The 15,031-nt window shown below is 47.0% G+C and overlaps 1 protein-coding gene across 2 annotated transcripts in view; it reads left to right on the forward strand.

Moving 5' to 3' along the window:
* The first annotated feature begins 795 nt into the window (after window positions 1–795).
* ITGA6 (integrin subunit alpha 6) overlaps window positions 796–15,031 on the forward strand; it is a 77,536-nt gene continuing 63,300 nt past the window's right edge. For both annotated transcript variants that reach the window (XM_061184926.1, XM_061184934.1), the window contains exon 1: window positions 796–1,167. In XM_061184926.1, coding sequence (XP_061040909.1) covers window positions 986–1,167 — 182 coding nt within the window. In that variant the 5' untranslated portion in view covers window positions 796–985. The remainder of the gene's footprint in view (window positions 1,168–15,031) is intronic.

The following is a 15,031-nucleotide window of genomic DNA, read 5'->3' on the forward strand; positions in this document are numbered from 1 at the left end:
GGCTCCTGAGCTCGTGGGTGGCACTTTAAATAACTCATCCTTCACTGGTGAGGACCTTCTCAGTCTGAGAACACCTGGAAACCAAGTTTGAAGTTGCCTACACCAGTGTGACTTCTCCCACAAACTCTCTTTTCCACCTGGACGCAGATCCGTGGATGCTCTGGGGCAAGGCTGAGCTTCAGTTTTCTCATCTGCAAAAAGAAAACACCCACCTCATAGGATTGTTAGGAGCATGAAATGAGATAACAGCTGCGCGTTGTCAATTGCACAGCCCTATTTGTGCTGTTATCCTTTTTGACGGTTAGGTCTTTGAGGGCCGAGGACAATCTATGCAGCTCCATTCCCCAAGTACCTGGCATAAACACTTGTGGAATGAATGAAGGAAGCCTGCATTTGCACGTGGGCCTCGGTCGGCGAGCGCCCAGGGCTCCAGGCCATTAGGGCCGGCGCATCACCAGCACTTGTCTTTACTAACAGGTAGTAAACGCCTTTCCGGCTCTGCGCCGAATGGCAACCACAATTCAAGTGCTTCTCTCCAGGAGGACACCCGAGCTGGGGCTGCCCTGCCCGCAGCTCGCCTCCGGGTCTCTCCGCCGCGGCTTCCGGGCCAGGTGCGGGGAGGCAGGGAGGGGCAGCGCCGCGCCGCACCGCACCGCACCGCAGCCGGGCAGGCAGGGAAGGTGCCGGCGGCGGGCGTGCGAGGAGGGGCCAGGGGGTGGGGAGGGCCGGGGCGGGGCCGGCGTCCTCGTCACTTGATAAAACGCCTGCGAGTCTCCAGAGAACAACGGGCTCATTCAGTGGTCGGGAGCTGCCCGCGAGGGGGAGCGGCCGGGCGGAGAGCGCGACTCGTCCCGGGGGTGGGGCCGGGCGCGGCGGCGAGAGAAGACCGAGGTGGCCGCGGCGGCAGCGGCGCGGCAGCCTCGAACCCAGCCCGGAGCGCAGGGCGGCCGCGCAGCTTCCCGCTCCCCTCCCGGTGCGCCGGCCCATGGCGGCCGCGGGGCGGCTGTGGCTGCTCTACCTGTCGGCGGGGCTCCTGCCGCGGCTCGGCGCCGCCTTCAACTTGGACACCCGGGAGGACAATGTGATCGAGAAAACCGGGGACTCCGGGAGCCTCTTCGGCTTCTCGCTGGCCATGCACTGGCAGCTGCAGCCCGAGGACAAGCGGCTGTGAGTTCCCCGATTCTGCCCACCCCATCGGGGCGCCGGCCCGCGCGCGAACCGGGGCGAGGGCGCGCCGCGTTCCCGCCGGCCGGCCCTGCCCCGCCCCGCCCGGGACTCCGCCGGCCCCCGGGGGGAGCGGGGCCCGACGCCCCGCGCGCTCGCCTCCGGCCCCGCCCGGTGCCGCGCCTCCCCCCATTCAGCCCCGGAAGGAGGAAAACCCGGGGGCCGACCCCTGCGGACCGCGGCCCCGGTGCCAGGCGGGGCTGTCCTCGGCCCCGGGAGAGTTTACTTTTTTTTTTTTTTTTTAAACAAAGTGCTCTCCGGCGGTCCTTCCCTCTGGGCGTGTTTGCTGGGAACCCGGCAGGTGGCACGCTTTGCTGAGCTTCACGTGTGTGCTAGGCGGGGGTGACGTGGGGTGGAGGGTGGCTGTACGCTGCGGTGAGGTGACTGGGAGGGTCGTTCAGGGAGATCCAGGCCTTTCCCAAACTCACAGAGAGCACCGCGTCCCCCCGCAGACTCGCGCGCCCCGCAGAAGTTGAAAGCCACCTTTGATCACGTCCTGCGAGGCTTTGCCCGAAGGGCGGGTGCCCCAGTAGGGGAGACTTTTACATGCCTTCCCCCTTTTAAAAAAGATGGAACTAACCACGCACCTGTTCGCAGGCTAGATCAGCTGAGAAAACAAGATCCTCTTAGTGGTGTGGCCGACCCGTCGCCCAAGCCGCAAAGCGTCCGGCGCCACCCGAGACCCTCTGGGCCCCTGCACTGGGCAGGCCCTGCCGAGGGGTGAAAGCAAAATGTCCGATCTGGGCTGGTGCTTTGCAAACAAGGTTTGGAAGTGACAGCCCCGCACCATGGCAGAGCGGTGCTCTTCCCTGGAGAAAGTGGAGACCGGCACTCTTAGCCTCTCCTTTTCTTTGGAGACAGTGTTTGGTTCCCACATGATCAAGCTCTTTAGGCTGGAGAGGGTATTTGGGAGCTTAGTCGCCGTAATCGCTGTGGGCTACATTCTTGATCTGTGCTACCGAAAAATAAACTCACAAAAGGTCCCCCCTCCCCCCAGGCCTTTAGTTGAACTGAGGTCCTTCCAGGACCAACAGAGCGAAGAAAGCAAAGTGCAGCTACAGGAAAGAGGACTTTGTGTTTATGAGAGGGGAATGGGATTTTAGGGCTGGAGGAAACCTTGATTTCAGCAATTGAGAACTTTGGAATTGGTGAATGTTGTGGGTCCCTGAATCTTAAAGTCAGATTTTCTTGCTAACACCTGCTAGTGAAGCAAAGAAATTAGTTGGAGGTGGTCTGCAGGCCTGGCCAGCTGCTTATACTCTGCTTTCTCTCAGAAATAATCGTTATGCTGTAAATTTGAAATGGAAGGTGGTTTCTGGTAACTCAGTGAATGGATGACATTTAGTGTCTCTGAATACTTGAGCGTGTAGATAGACGTGCATCTACCCATATGGAGAATGAACATGTTAGTGCAGAAATGATCGTGGTCCCGCAGAGGGAATGAATACATTCTCAGCATTCTCTGCGCCAGATGCCTACTGAAGCTGGTGGTTTCCTTGAAATACTTGTTCAAGCAAAGATTGTGAAGGGGAGGTACTGGGGCAAGAAAGTGTCTTGGGGGTGGAGATTTGCAAAATGTGACTTCAGCCAGGATCTCTGTTGTCACTGAGGTTAGCAGCATGCTTGCTAAAACTTGTTCTCTCTGGTGGGCTTCTCTATTAAAGCTGCTGCAAGTAAGTAAGAAGAAGCCTGTGTTTGGGGTCTGATGCCCTCTAGAAATGCTCTTCTTAGGGACTGAAGGAGAGGAGCGGCCCACTCTAAGGGGGCTGTATCTTTCCTTAGAGCTCAGAGTGTGGCAGTAACCACACTCTAGAGGGCTGTGGTTTATGTCAAATGCTGCTCCCCGCTGCGTCTCCCCCCCCCTCCCCCCGCCAATTGCTTCTTTTGGTAAAGTATTCCAGCAGCGTTGCCCCGACCAGGAGAACCAGCACACTCAGGCCATATCCACATCAGCTGTAACCTTTGTCAGTAAAGGATGTGTGTGTAAATAACAGCAGGTGAGGTTGAGACCTCACAACTTCTGGGCCAGCTTCCTAAACTCTGTACTTGATGGAAAAGCTCAGTGGGAGTATTTCAGGGAACTGGTGAGAGAGACCTGAGCTCCAAATTCCTTCTCCACGTTTAGCAGCTGGTACTTTGAGCCTTAGTGTCTTTATCTGTAAAACGGAGATATTACTGCTTAATAGGGTTGTCGTGAGGATTAAGAGATAACATGCAAAGTGCCTGATTCCTGCCTGGCATGGGTATTTGCTGGCTAAATGGTGATGCACTTAGAAGCAGTAACTGAATTCCTACTGTGTGCTCTGCTACTTACTCCACAGGTGTTAAACATCCTGTGATTCTCACTCTGCCAAAGAGTAAAGTCGAAGGTTATTGTAGGTTGGGTAATTTAAACTTAGTCACATTTATGAAACCCATCTTCAAAGCAATTTAACTTTAATCCATCTTAGACTTATAACAAAAGTTAATTTCTTGAACAGGGGACTTTACTGAGGCAGGAGAAGTAAAATATCAAAGATGTGTGGGCATAGCAGATGAATGCAGCATTATGGGAACAAACCATAGATTTTTGTGGGTTAAACTTTCTACGATGCCATTTAAATATTTAATAACATCTTAAACTCTACTTAACATTTTATAACAGAATAATATTGTATCTGAGAGCCTTAAAACATGCTGGGTGTTCCTAAAACTTTGGGGACTGTAAAACTGAAATAGAGACTGTAAAACTTTCCTCGGCTGTGTATTAGAGAAGTTTCAGACTCCAAAAGGTTATTAGATGGTTGGCTGAGTTCCTGAGGTCTGAGGACCTTGGAATCTTTCATTTCTCTTAGGTAGTTAAGGTTGAGTCACCCTGCTTAGGTAGAAAGTAGGGGGTGGCATCTGTGGGTATGTCCATCCTGTGAATCATCCCTCTTAGCTCTTCTGGGAAGAGATGGATCTGTGTATGACTGCAGGGCAGAATCTGGAAGGAAGAGATAAGTGATATCCTCAGGGAGCAATCCTGGGTCTAATCCAATTGCCATTTTCTTATTTTGGGGAAATTTCTGATCACTGCTGTCTTCCTAAGGCTCTCCAGGCCCACTGTTGCTTCTGTTCTGACTCTTTAACATTTGCTCTTGGTTTTTCTCAGACTTGCGATGCTTCCGCTCTTAAAATCGTGTTTACTGAACTAGAGATCATCTAGTCCAACTAGCTCCCTTTATAGATGAAGAAACTGAAGCTGAAAGTTAGGAAATGTCTAAAGTCTCATGAGTGCTTAAGCAGAATCTTAACAAAATCTGGATATGAACTTGGTATTTCTGACTCATGCTCATTCCACCTCTAAAAGGAAAAGTCAGAAGCGTCCTTCAGACCTGGAGAAATTGGCCAGCATCTGAATTTTGGAAACGTGCTATGTGAGGTTGATTTATTAAATTGCTCCCCATGTGGGTCAGGCTGTCTATTTAAATATCTGTGCCTGGACTGTCTTCCTATTGACCCTTATTCCAACTGGCCTTGGATCAGCTTCCGGGTCCTTCTTTGCCTGTCACTCCTTCCCCTTCTGAAAAGCCCAGTGAGGGGTGACTGGAGCCAGCCCAGGATCAGAACAGTGTCCAGGATGTGTACTTAAGTACTTGCTTCCTTGCTTTCATTCAGAGTGCCATGTGGCCCAGGGCCATCGTCCAGGGACTGTCTCGGTCACCTTGAGTCCTCAGAGTCGAGAAAGAGCCAAAATGGGCAGGGAGACTTGGAGGAGATCTTAGGACTCTGCAAGAAAGCAGAAATGGACAAGTTTAATTGGAACACAGGCTGGTGTGAGCCCATCCAAGTAATGACTTAGGGTCAAAAAAGAAAAGTATTTTTGTGGTATGACTAATACGTCGGGAAAGTCAGGTGAAATGCTCATGTAATAAAGTTTTACACTATTGTAAAGAAGCAGGTACTGTGTTCTTAGTTGTATAATTCTCTATTTTAGCATAACAATAATATCAAGATTTAATTTAAGCTTTGTAACCAAATAGTACTGGAACTATGGTGCCTGGTTCCCCTAAGAACCTTGACTTAACATATTGCTACGGACAGAGTGGCAGGTGAATTATCTGGCAGTTTCAAGATAGACAGTGGAGACATAATAGAAAATACTATCCTTTGCTTAAGTGACAGGGTCAGTTTTACCTGGAACCCTGGTTGGTTCCTAGTCAGCCCACCTTGAAGAACATAATCATGTTGTAAGAACCAGTTTAAATTTCTCCATGAAAGCCTTTTGAGCCCAACCCATACTACAGCACTTCTTCCTTTGAGCGTCCGTAGCCCTTTGTATCATGTTCTGATGGTTTTGTGTTTAACGGTTATCTGCCATTTTCAGAGGATGATCTAATCTCCCCCAGCTGGATTATAGGTTATGTGAGGGCAGGGGTCTTAACGTTCATTTCTTTGCCTGATAGCACGTAGCATATGCCTTGCAAGTACAATGGAGTCATATCATACACTCAATTTAACTTGTGAAATCAATTTTTCCAGCTCAGGGTAGAGACGGAGAAATCCCTTTATTTAACCCTCTGTCCTTCCCTGCTCACCGTAGGCATTGGTCTCTGCTGCCCCCAGGGAAAGAGAAGCTATGGTGGTAACGCAAAGACTCCACAAGACCTTAATTCTTGGTTTTTGAGTTTTCAAGGGCCCAGGTCCCAGCTAAGGGATTTTCATGAGTGATTTTTTTTTTTTCATGGGTGACGTTTAATTACACTGGACTTTTGCCTTAAAGGCAGACTTTAGAACTTAACCCCAGAAATACAGGCTGACCTGCACTGCAGTGCGTACTCAGGATCTGCTGGTTGTTAAAACGAGACTAGATAGAGAAGGATGGCCGTAGCGTAAGATCCTGGAAGCTACTTGACAAGGGTGTGGGGGTCAGATGGAAGTAAGAATGTGAGGGCACTTGTGCATTGATGGCTAAAGCTTTACTTATTCATGGCTAGTAAGGGAATCTTGGATACATGTAACTCTTAAGTGCAATGGTGGGGAAGCTGCTGACCCCCTCCAGTGAGAGCTGTAGAGTGGTGAACCGAGTGGACCACGTGTCTGAACCGAGAGCTAATGGCCTTTTGGGAGGGTGGTCAAGGTTGAGCCCTGCAGTATAGGGCCCTGGGAGCTTTACTGCTCATCTTACCCTTGTGTTTTCGGGTACAAGTTTAGAATCAAATAACTATATTTGCAAGGAACCTTAGGGGTTCTCAAATCTGGCTGGTCGTCAAGGTAACTTGGGGAATCTCTTTATAAAAAATATAATTCTAGACTCAGTTCAGATCTATTGTACTAGTTTCCATAGATGTGATCTAAGAATCTGTTCATAAAGTTTTCTAAGAGCTAGATGAGCTTTCCTTTTTCACACAGAAGGCAAAAATAGTGTAGTGGATAAGAGCAGACTCTAGAGCTAGAGTCTAGATCCCAACTAGAGTCTAGAGCTAGATGGGATCAAGTCCTGCTCTGCCATTTACTAGCTGTGACAGTGTGCAGGATACCTATAATTCTGCTCTGCATTCCAGCGTGTAGGGGTTTTCCACATACACCGCCAAGCCATTCTCAGATACTAGTCAACTCAGTTCTGACACTCTGTACCTAGAGATGGCATCCGATCCCACAGATTAAGGGTTCAGTCCTGTAAGACTGCCTCTCCCCCACTTCAGATGCCCATGTCAAGTCCAGGTTGTCACCTGTGCTGACGGACTGGCTATAAATTGGAGGTTCCCATGACCCCCTTCTTGGGTTTGATTAATTTGTTAGAGTGGCTCTCAGAACTCAGAGAAACATTTTATTTACTAGATTACCAGATTATTATAAAAAGATATAACTCAAGAACAGCCAGGTGGAAGAGATGCATAGGGCAAGGTATGGGGAAAGTAGAGTTTCCATGCTCTCTCCTAGCATGCCCCTCTCCCCAAATCTCCACGTGGTCACCAACCCCGAAATTCTCCAAACTCCATCCTTTTGGGTTTTTATGGAGGCTTCGATACATAGGCACAGTTGATTAAATCATTAGCCATTGCTGATTGAACTCAACCTCCAGCCCTTCTTCCCTCCCCGGAGGTCGGGAAGGTGGGACTGAAAGTTCCAACCCTCTAATCAAGTTCCTGGTTCTCCTGGCAACCAGCCCCCCTCCCTAGGCGCAGTCCGATAGCCACCTCATTAACATAACAAAAGACATCTCCTCACTTAGGAAATTCCAAGGGTTTTAGGAGCTCTGTGGGAGGAACAGTGGAAGGAAAACCAAATATATATTATTATAAGTCACAATACCTCATCTCTCTGGGTCTCTTTCCTCAGCTGTAAAGTGAGGATAATTGTACCTTAGACTAGTCCTGACTCAAGTAAGCACTTTGTGTGTGTGTTAAATAAATGTGGAAACCAAGGCTGTGGAGAGGTGAAGTGGCCAAGACATGTTGGGCAAGTTGGTTCTCAGTCCACATCTTCCATGCTTCCTGGCCTATGCAGTGTGTGCTTTCTCCTTTGGGGTTTGATTTTGATAATGTTCAAGTGTCCATCCTCCCTTCGCATGCATTCTACAGTTACATGTTTGGAAAGTACACCTCAGAAGAACCACGCCTTGTGGCCTTTTGGTAGCTGCCACGCGGTAGATAAACACCAGCAGGGTTTCAGTAAGCAGAGGAGATGAATGGGCAGACTGGTGCGGGGATGATGCGGTTCTGGACGGCAGGGACTTCGGGCATAGGGTACCCACGGAGGATGGATCGTGCAGTTACAGGGTGGAGTGATTCATGCTGTCTGGTTTCCAGATCTTCTCAGACCTCTGTGACTTTGAAAGTCTCAAGCTACCTACCTTATTCCTGGTAGGCTGGGTAATGTGCACTCCACCCAGGGCAGGGCTGATGACGATTTATTTTTCTTAGTCCTTTGTTTGGCATTAATGTATGGTAGGAAGGAGCTTGTGCAAAGCTGGATCTGATTTGTTGATGATGAAGCTGCCTAAAGTTGAAAGATGCACAGGCAAAGTGTGGAAGTCATGTTCTAGCAGATTTTAGTTTGTTAAAATGGCATTTAGAATTGCATACAGAGATCTCTTGGAACTAAATTGAGGCTAATTGTTAATTAGTTGTGAACTGGGACAGGTCAATTGGCTCTTCACCAGTGTTGGTCCTTATTAGCCTAGTAACAGGGTAGAATGATCACCATCTAAACCACTGCTGTCTGGCTTTTCTGTTTCGATAAACAGGGCAAGACAATTCTAAATCAGTTCACCTGATCCGTGGTTGGTGTGTTTGCAGAATGACACCTTCACAGGCCACAGTGTAGCAGCCCACCTTCCCCACACGGCCACAGTACTGGATTCCAGTGTTGGGTACTGCTGTCACTTCATCTAATCCCAAATTGGCAAAAAGACTTCAGAAAACTGGAAGTCTCAAAAACCAATTAAATGATAAAGATGACTGTTCCGAATTAGGGAGAATGGGGAAAGTGCCACAAAAGAAAGTGCAGAAGGCAAAAACAAGTGACATGGAGCCATTGGTTGTCTGCTCGCATGTTTATTTGCCAACCAGCTGGATATGTTTTACATGTCATACAATCCGAAGATTACTTTTTTTGAAAAGCCATTTCAGATATAAGAAAAACCTTTTAGAGAAATTGGCTATATAAGCCTGGGAGTATAGAAATAAAAATAAACTTTGGTATACTATGCAAGGGGCACATTGGTTAGTGATATGAAGAATAAACAAAGCACAGGGTAATGCCTATTTACCTGTGGTCTCTGCTTGCTTTGCTTGGTGATATCAATGTTGCTACAGTTTCTTCATTTTGAAAAGGACATTCATTTGTACTGAAGTTATTTTAATCGTGTGTGTGTGTGTGTGTGTGAGAGAGAGAGAGAGAGAACACATGATAATAAATTGTTTCAGACCCAGAGCGTAGGATGTCACTGAACTGTAGGTCTCCTGAGCCAATTAACCTTTTGTTTTTGCAGAATCAGAGTCCTTGTGTTCAGGGTTTACTGCCATTGATCAAGTGGTCAGTCTTCTGTGGTCCCGATAAAGCAACATGATATAAAGTTAACTAGAGGATCCCATTAGAGTGAGCCATAGTGTAGGTGTGAAATGGTAGCTCCTTGGTGTGAATGGCCCATTCGGCAGCACTTCGAGTTTGAAGTTCTGTACTCCCTCTCTTTGCTGAGGAGAGTAAAAAAATTGTTCCTGGGTCCCCTTCCCACTGATATGTCCTGTCAGGTGATGGCCTGACCCCCCCTCCTCCTGGCAATGTAGTTTCATCTGTCCCTTGAGAACAAAGGTATTTTGAAGTAATGGAATGGAAATGTTTAGAATTCTACAAGGCTCTGGAGAGGTTGGAGATAGGTAGGAAAAGATATTTAAAATGCCTGGAGTGAATGTGAGGTTGTTGAAAAACTATTGATTGGGCGTATGGAATTCAACTTTGCTGGGACACAAATAAACCGAAGAGTTTTTTTTTTTTTTTTAATACAAAAACTTTTTACTTTATTCAAATTTATCAGTTTGTATGTTTTTTTTTTTTTTTTAAACATCTTTATTGAAGTATAATTGCTTTACAATGGTGTGTTAGCTTCTGCTTTATAACAAAGTGAATCAGTTATACATATACATATGTTCCCATATCTCTTCCCTCTTGCATCTCCCTCCCTCCCACCCTCCCTATCCCACCCCTCTAGGTGGTCACAAATCACCGAGCTGATCTCCCTGTGCTATGCGGCTGCTTCCCACTAGCTATCTATTTTACATTTGGTAGTGTATATATGTCCATGACACTCTCTCACCCTGTCACATCTCACCCCTCCCCCTCCCCATATCCTCAAGTCCATTCTCTAGTAGGTCTGTGTCTTTATTCCCATCTTGCCACTAGGTTCTTCATGACCTTTTTTTTTCCCCTTAGATTCCATATATATGTGTTAGCATACTGTATTTGTTTTTCTCTTTCTGACTTACTTCACTCTGTATGACAGACTCTAACTCCATCCACCTCATTACAAACACCTCCATTTCATTTCTTTTTATGGCTGAGTAATATTCCATTGTATATATGTGCCACATCTTCTTTATCCATTCATCCGATGATGGACACCTAGGTTGCTTCCATGTCCTGGCTATTGTAAACAGAGCTGCAATGAATATTTTGGTACATGACTCTTTTTGAATTATGGTTTTCTCAGGGTATATGCCCAGTAGTGGGATTGCTGGGTCATATGGTAGTTCTATTTTTAGTTTTTTAAGGAACCTCCATACTGTTCTCCATAGTGGCTGTATCAATTTACATTCCCACCAACAGTGCAAGAGTGTTCCCTTTTCTCCACACCCTCTCCAGCATTTATTGTTTCTAGATTTTTTGATGATGGCCATTCTGACCGGTGTGAGATGATACCTCATTGTAGTTTTGATTTGCATTTCTCTAATGATTAATGACGTTGAGCATTCTTTCATGTGTCTGTTGGCAATCTGTATCTCTTCTTTGGAGAAATGTCTATTTAGGTCTTCTGCCCATTTTTGGATTGGGTTGACCGAAGAGCTTTTAAAGAAGGAAAAGGTTAAAGAGGTTTAGATGTGCTCAAGTGGATATGCAGACATGATTCTAGGAAAATGGCTTTGCCGCTGAGGCCTCATGGCTGCTAGTGAGAGTAGGCCCATGGGCCAACTTAGGACAATACTCAGAAAAAGTTGAGATCTGGCTTTCAGATCTGGGTGATGAAGAGTCTCTGCACGAACCCGCAAGTGCAAAAGGAGATGGCTCTGGACTCTGTTGGGCCTTCTAGAGGATCAAGGACAGGGTCCTGGGGAAGACCGAAGGAGAGACCCACTGAATTAGATGGTCCAGACCTCAAGGGAAGACTTTGGGGGCCAGCTGGAGAAGTGTTTTAATGCACAGCACGTGGTAAAGTCTTTTCACATTCCATATCAGACCAGCCAGTTTAGAAAGAAAAGTACTTTCTAAGCCATGTATTCAGAAAGGGCCCAAGGCTTCTACAGAGATGAACTGAGAAAGGGTGTGGGAGTGTGGAGAAGCATCCTGGGGACCCTCAGAGGATGATCCCCTCAGCTTAGCCACACCACCAACCAGAAGCCAACAGAGAAGGTTTTTCACTACATAGGATAAGAAATTGGTCTTTTGTAAGCTCATTTATTTCTGTGTATGTGCATGTATATTGTATATTTCAACCTAAAAGATATAGGGATTTTTATCCCTACTTGAACATGAGGACCAAGTAAAAACTTGGAGGGGAGTGTGCTCTGGACTAGCTAGAAAAACCATAACCAGCTGCTTCTTTTTCCCATATAAAAGTTGCTAATAAATGCTCAGGCACCGTTCTAGGGCTAGAGATACAGCAGCAAACAAAATAGATAAAATTCCTACTTAGGTTCTGATGGAAGAGACAAACAAAATAAATAGGGGTATTATGTTAGATGGTAATAGTGATACAGAGGAAAATGAAGTGGAGAGAGGGACCAAAGAGTGGGAGTGGGGTAGGGAGTGATTGGCCATCGGGCAGCCAGGGAAGACTTCACTGAGAAGGTGCAAGCCATGTCAGTATTGGGGGGAAAGTATCCCTGGTGGTGAGAACAGCAAGTGCAAAGGCCCTGAGGCAGAAGCATGCCTAGCATGTTCAGGAACAGCAAGGAAGCCTATAGTCTCCTTGGAGCCAAATTGTGTAGAGCCTTATAGGTCTTTGAAAGACTGGTTTTTACTCTTGAATGAGATGGGGAGCCATTGGAAGATTCTGAGAAGAGTATGACATATTCTGACTTAGATTTTAAATGGATTTCTCTAGCTGTTACATTATTGAGAATAGACTCAAGTATATATATGTAGTGATCTTAATGAGGAGGGTCCTTTTAATAATAGGTAAGAGATGATAGTGGATAGTAGCAGTGACGATAGTGAGAAGTGGTTGGATTCTGGATATATTTTGAAAGTAGAGTCAACAGGATTTCCTATGGACTAGACATAAGAGAGAGAAAACTGTTGTCATACAATGGTTTAGGGTGGACTATAGAAGAAATGGGTTTGGGGTGAAGAGCAGTTTAATTTTGGAGATCCTAGGCTTGAGATGTCTAGACATCAAGTGGAGTTGTTGAGAAGACAGTTGAAAATGAGTCTGAAGTTTAGGTGGAAAGGTTTGGATTGGAGATACAAATAGTGGAGGCCCGGGCTTCTAGGTTGTACTTAGAATGGTGGGCTGAATGAATGCGTTCACCAAGGAAGTGAAGATAGAGACTAAGGACACAGTTGCAAGGCGCTCCCACGTAGAGGTTAGGGAGATGGGGGGCCCAGCACCAGGCACGGAGAGGGATGGCCAGTAAGGTGGGGAGCTAGGTGATGTGCTATCCTGGAAGCCACAAGATGCAGGTGTTTCAGAGAGGGAGTGATCCATCAGTCGTGTCAGATGACACTGAGAATTGATCCCTGGCCTAGCAATATGGAGGCCATTGGTGACCTTATCAGAACCCTTGTGGAGTGGAGTGGGAGCAATGCCTGGTTGGAGTGGGTTGGTGAGAGACTAGAAGAGGAATTGGAGGCAAAGAATAGGAACTCTGAGTTTTGCTGAAGAGGGGAGCAGAGCAAGAGCTGGAGGGGAAACTGGGGTCAAGAGGGAATCTTATTTTTTTTTAAGAAGGGAGGAAGGGACCGTGAGCTGGTCTATTGGTAAGGATAATTCAGTAGAAAGGGAAAAGTGAATGCAGGAGTGGAGAGAATGGCTGGTGTGATGTCTGTGAGTAGGTGAGAGGGATACACCAGTGGAGAAGTTAGCCTGGTTACTGGAGCACAGGTAGCTCTCATCACACCACAGAATAAAGGGGCCCGGATGCAGGTCGGTGGGTAGTGATCTTGGTGGGAGACTGTGAGGTTTTTCTGGTTACTTCTAATTTCTCAGTGAATAGTAATAGATCATTAACCCTAATTTACTCAACATCTGCATAGAAGTTTGCCTTGTAGGAGTAAGAACTTCATTCTAGAGGCAAAGGAGTGTGGGGTTTGAATCCCAGCTGCTTCACATTCTGTTGACTTGACCTTGGGCGAGTTGCTTTGTGCTCATCAGTAAAATGGAGGCACTAATGATAACTACCCCGTAGAGTTGTGAAGATGGAATGTAGTGAGTGTGAAGCCCTTAGCATCATGCCCATCACGTCCAGTAACACTAGCCTTTCCTGTTGTGGCTGCCTTAGAGTAAAATCGTACTATAATCCCCTCACATGGGGGAGTTTTGTAGCTACCTTATCTTTACTGTCTGGCAGACAGCAGAGGTTACCCTTTGGGGGTCAGGTCAAAGGTGAAGTTGCCCCCAGAGTCCGGGGGGAGGTTCATAGATAGATGGAAACTATCACATTGCCTTGAAGAGAGGAAGGGGAAATACGGGACTTGGAGGAAGGAAGAGAAGATGGAAATAAGGCAAAACCCTTTAAGGATTTCCAGTTTCTTATGCTATATTTGAGCTACAGAGAAGCACAGCTTCTTATTTTGTTAAATTCTTACAAGGCTCACTTTATGTGTTGGGTGGACGTTTCCCTTGTAGGAGTATCTGCAGCTCCGGAATCTGGTTTTGTCTCAGACAGCACAGCATCCGTGTGTCCTGCAGGCTGGGTGGACATGGTGGGGGTGGGGCATTGGCAGGTGGGTGGGTACCATGCTTGGTGAGAGCGGGCAACATGCAGGGGTGCCGAGGCCCGGCTTCCTGTTCCCTGGCCCAATTGATTGTCTTTGTGATCATGGTCAACGTATGCAGCATTTCACTGCGTGCATTGAACAAAAATGACGTATGGCCTTGTTGAGTTGTCAGGGAGGTAGAAAACGAGACTAAATGGCACCGTGGCTTCTAAAATACTGGCAGTTTTCAGTCTTTTCTTTCAAGATAAGTGTTATTGGCTAAAGAGGTAGCTTGAGGTAAATCTGAATCCAAAAGGATATAGAATATCTCTGCAGTTACGCAAGTGTGGCTCATCAGGACCTTACCACCCTCACCCTGGGGTGTACCACAGATTCATTAGGGAACGTCTTTCGGAGGTGGCATGGTGGTGAGTTATTAAAAAACAAAAGTTATCTCAGTATAGTGCAGAATGAAATATGAGTAAGTTTTTAATATAAAGTACAAGGCTTTAAAGGCAGTTCAAGCTTTTGGTGGTCATCTTGGGCTATGCACCCATACTTGTTCATCTCCCCTGTCAGTCAGGGCTTCTGAGAAAATGGTTGAACCGCTGACTGGTGCAGCCCTTTCTCTGCAGAGGGGTGACTGACACCCAGGAATGTCGAGCGACAGCTAGGTAGTAGTGGCATGAGTCCTGGAACCCAGCTGCCCGATGCCCGGTCCACCAGGTGCTATGCCATACACATCTACATCTTGGTAGGCGATTCCTGTAATTGAACCTGTACCCTGTGGTCTTGCTCTTAATAGAACAGTATCTTAACATTTTTAAATGTCTTTCCCCCATAATGGCCTGGTATAGCGATAGCGAATACACAGCCACTGTTGCCCTTTCCCCCCTGCCAACTGGGGGCACTCCAGATGACCGTAGCACTTCTTCCAGCTGAGTCTCAGAATTCTCCAGGTCAGCGTTAGTTAGCCTCTGCTGATGTATGTATAGGTGCTTGCACGTAAGACAGCATCTGTTTGCCCTCTTGGCCTGGCCAAATCCCCTGCATATGGAAGGCACTCTCTAAACGTCTCCCTGATGGACATTATTCCTGCTGGTTTGTGAGCTTCTTAAGAGCAAGGTTGATGGCTTGTCCATTTTTGGTTCCAATCTAATAGACAGAAATGGGTACCCAAAAGGCATTTGTTAAGCTCTTTGAGTTAATT

The sequence above is a fragment of the Eubalaena glacialis genome, chromosome 1, assembly GCF_028564815.1.
Source record: "Eubalaena glacialis isolate mEubGla1 chromosome 1, mEubGla1.1.hap2.+ XY, whole genome shotgun sequence".
NCBI lineage: Eukaryota > Metazoa > Chordata > Mammalia > Artiodactyla > Balaenidae > Eubalaena > Eubalaena glacialis.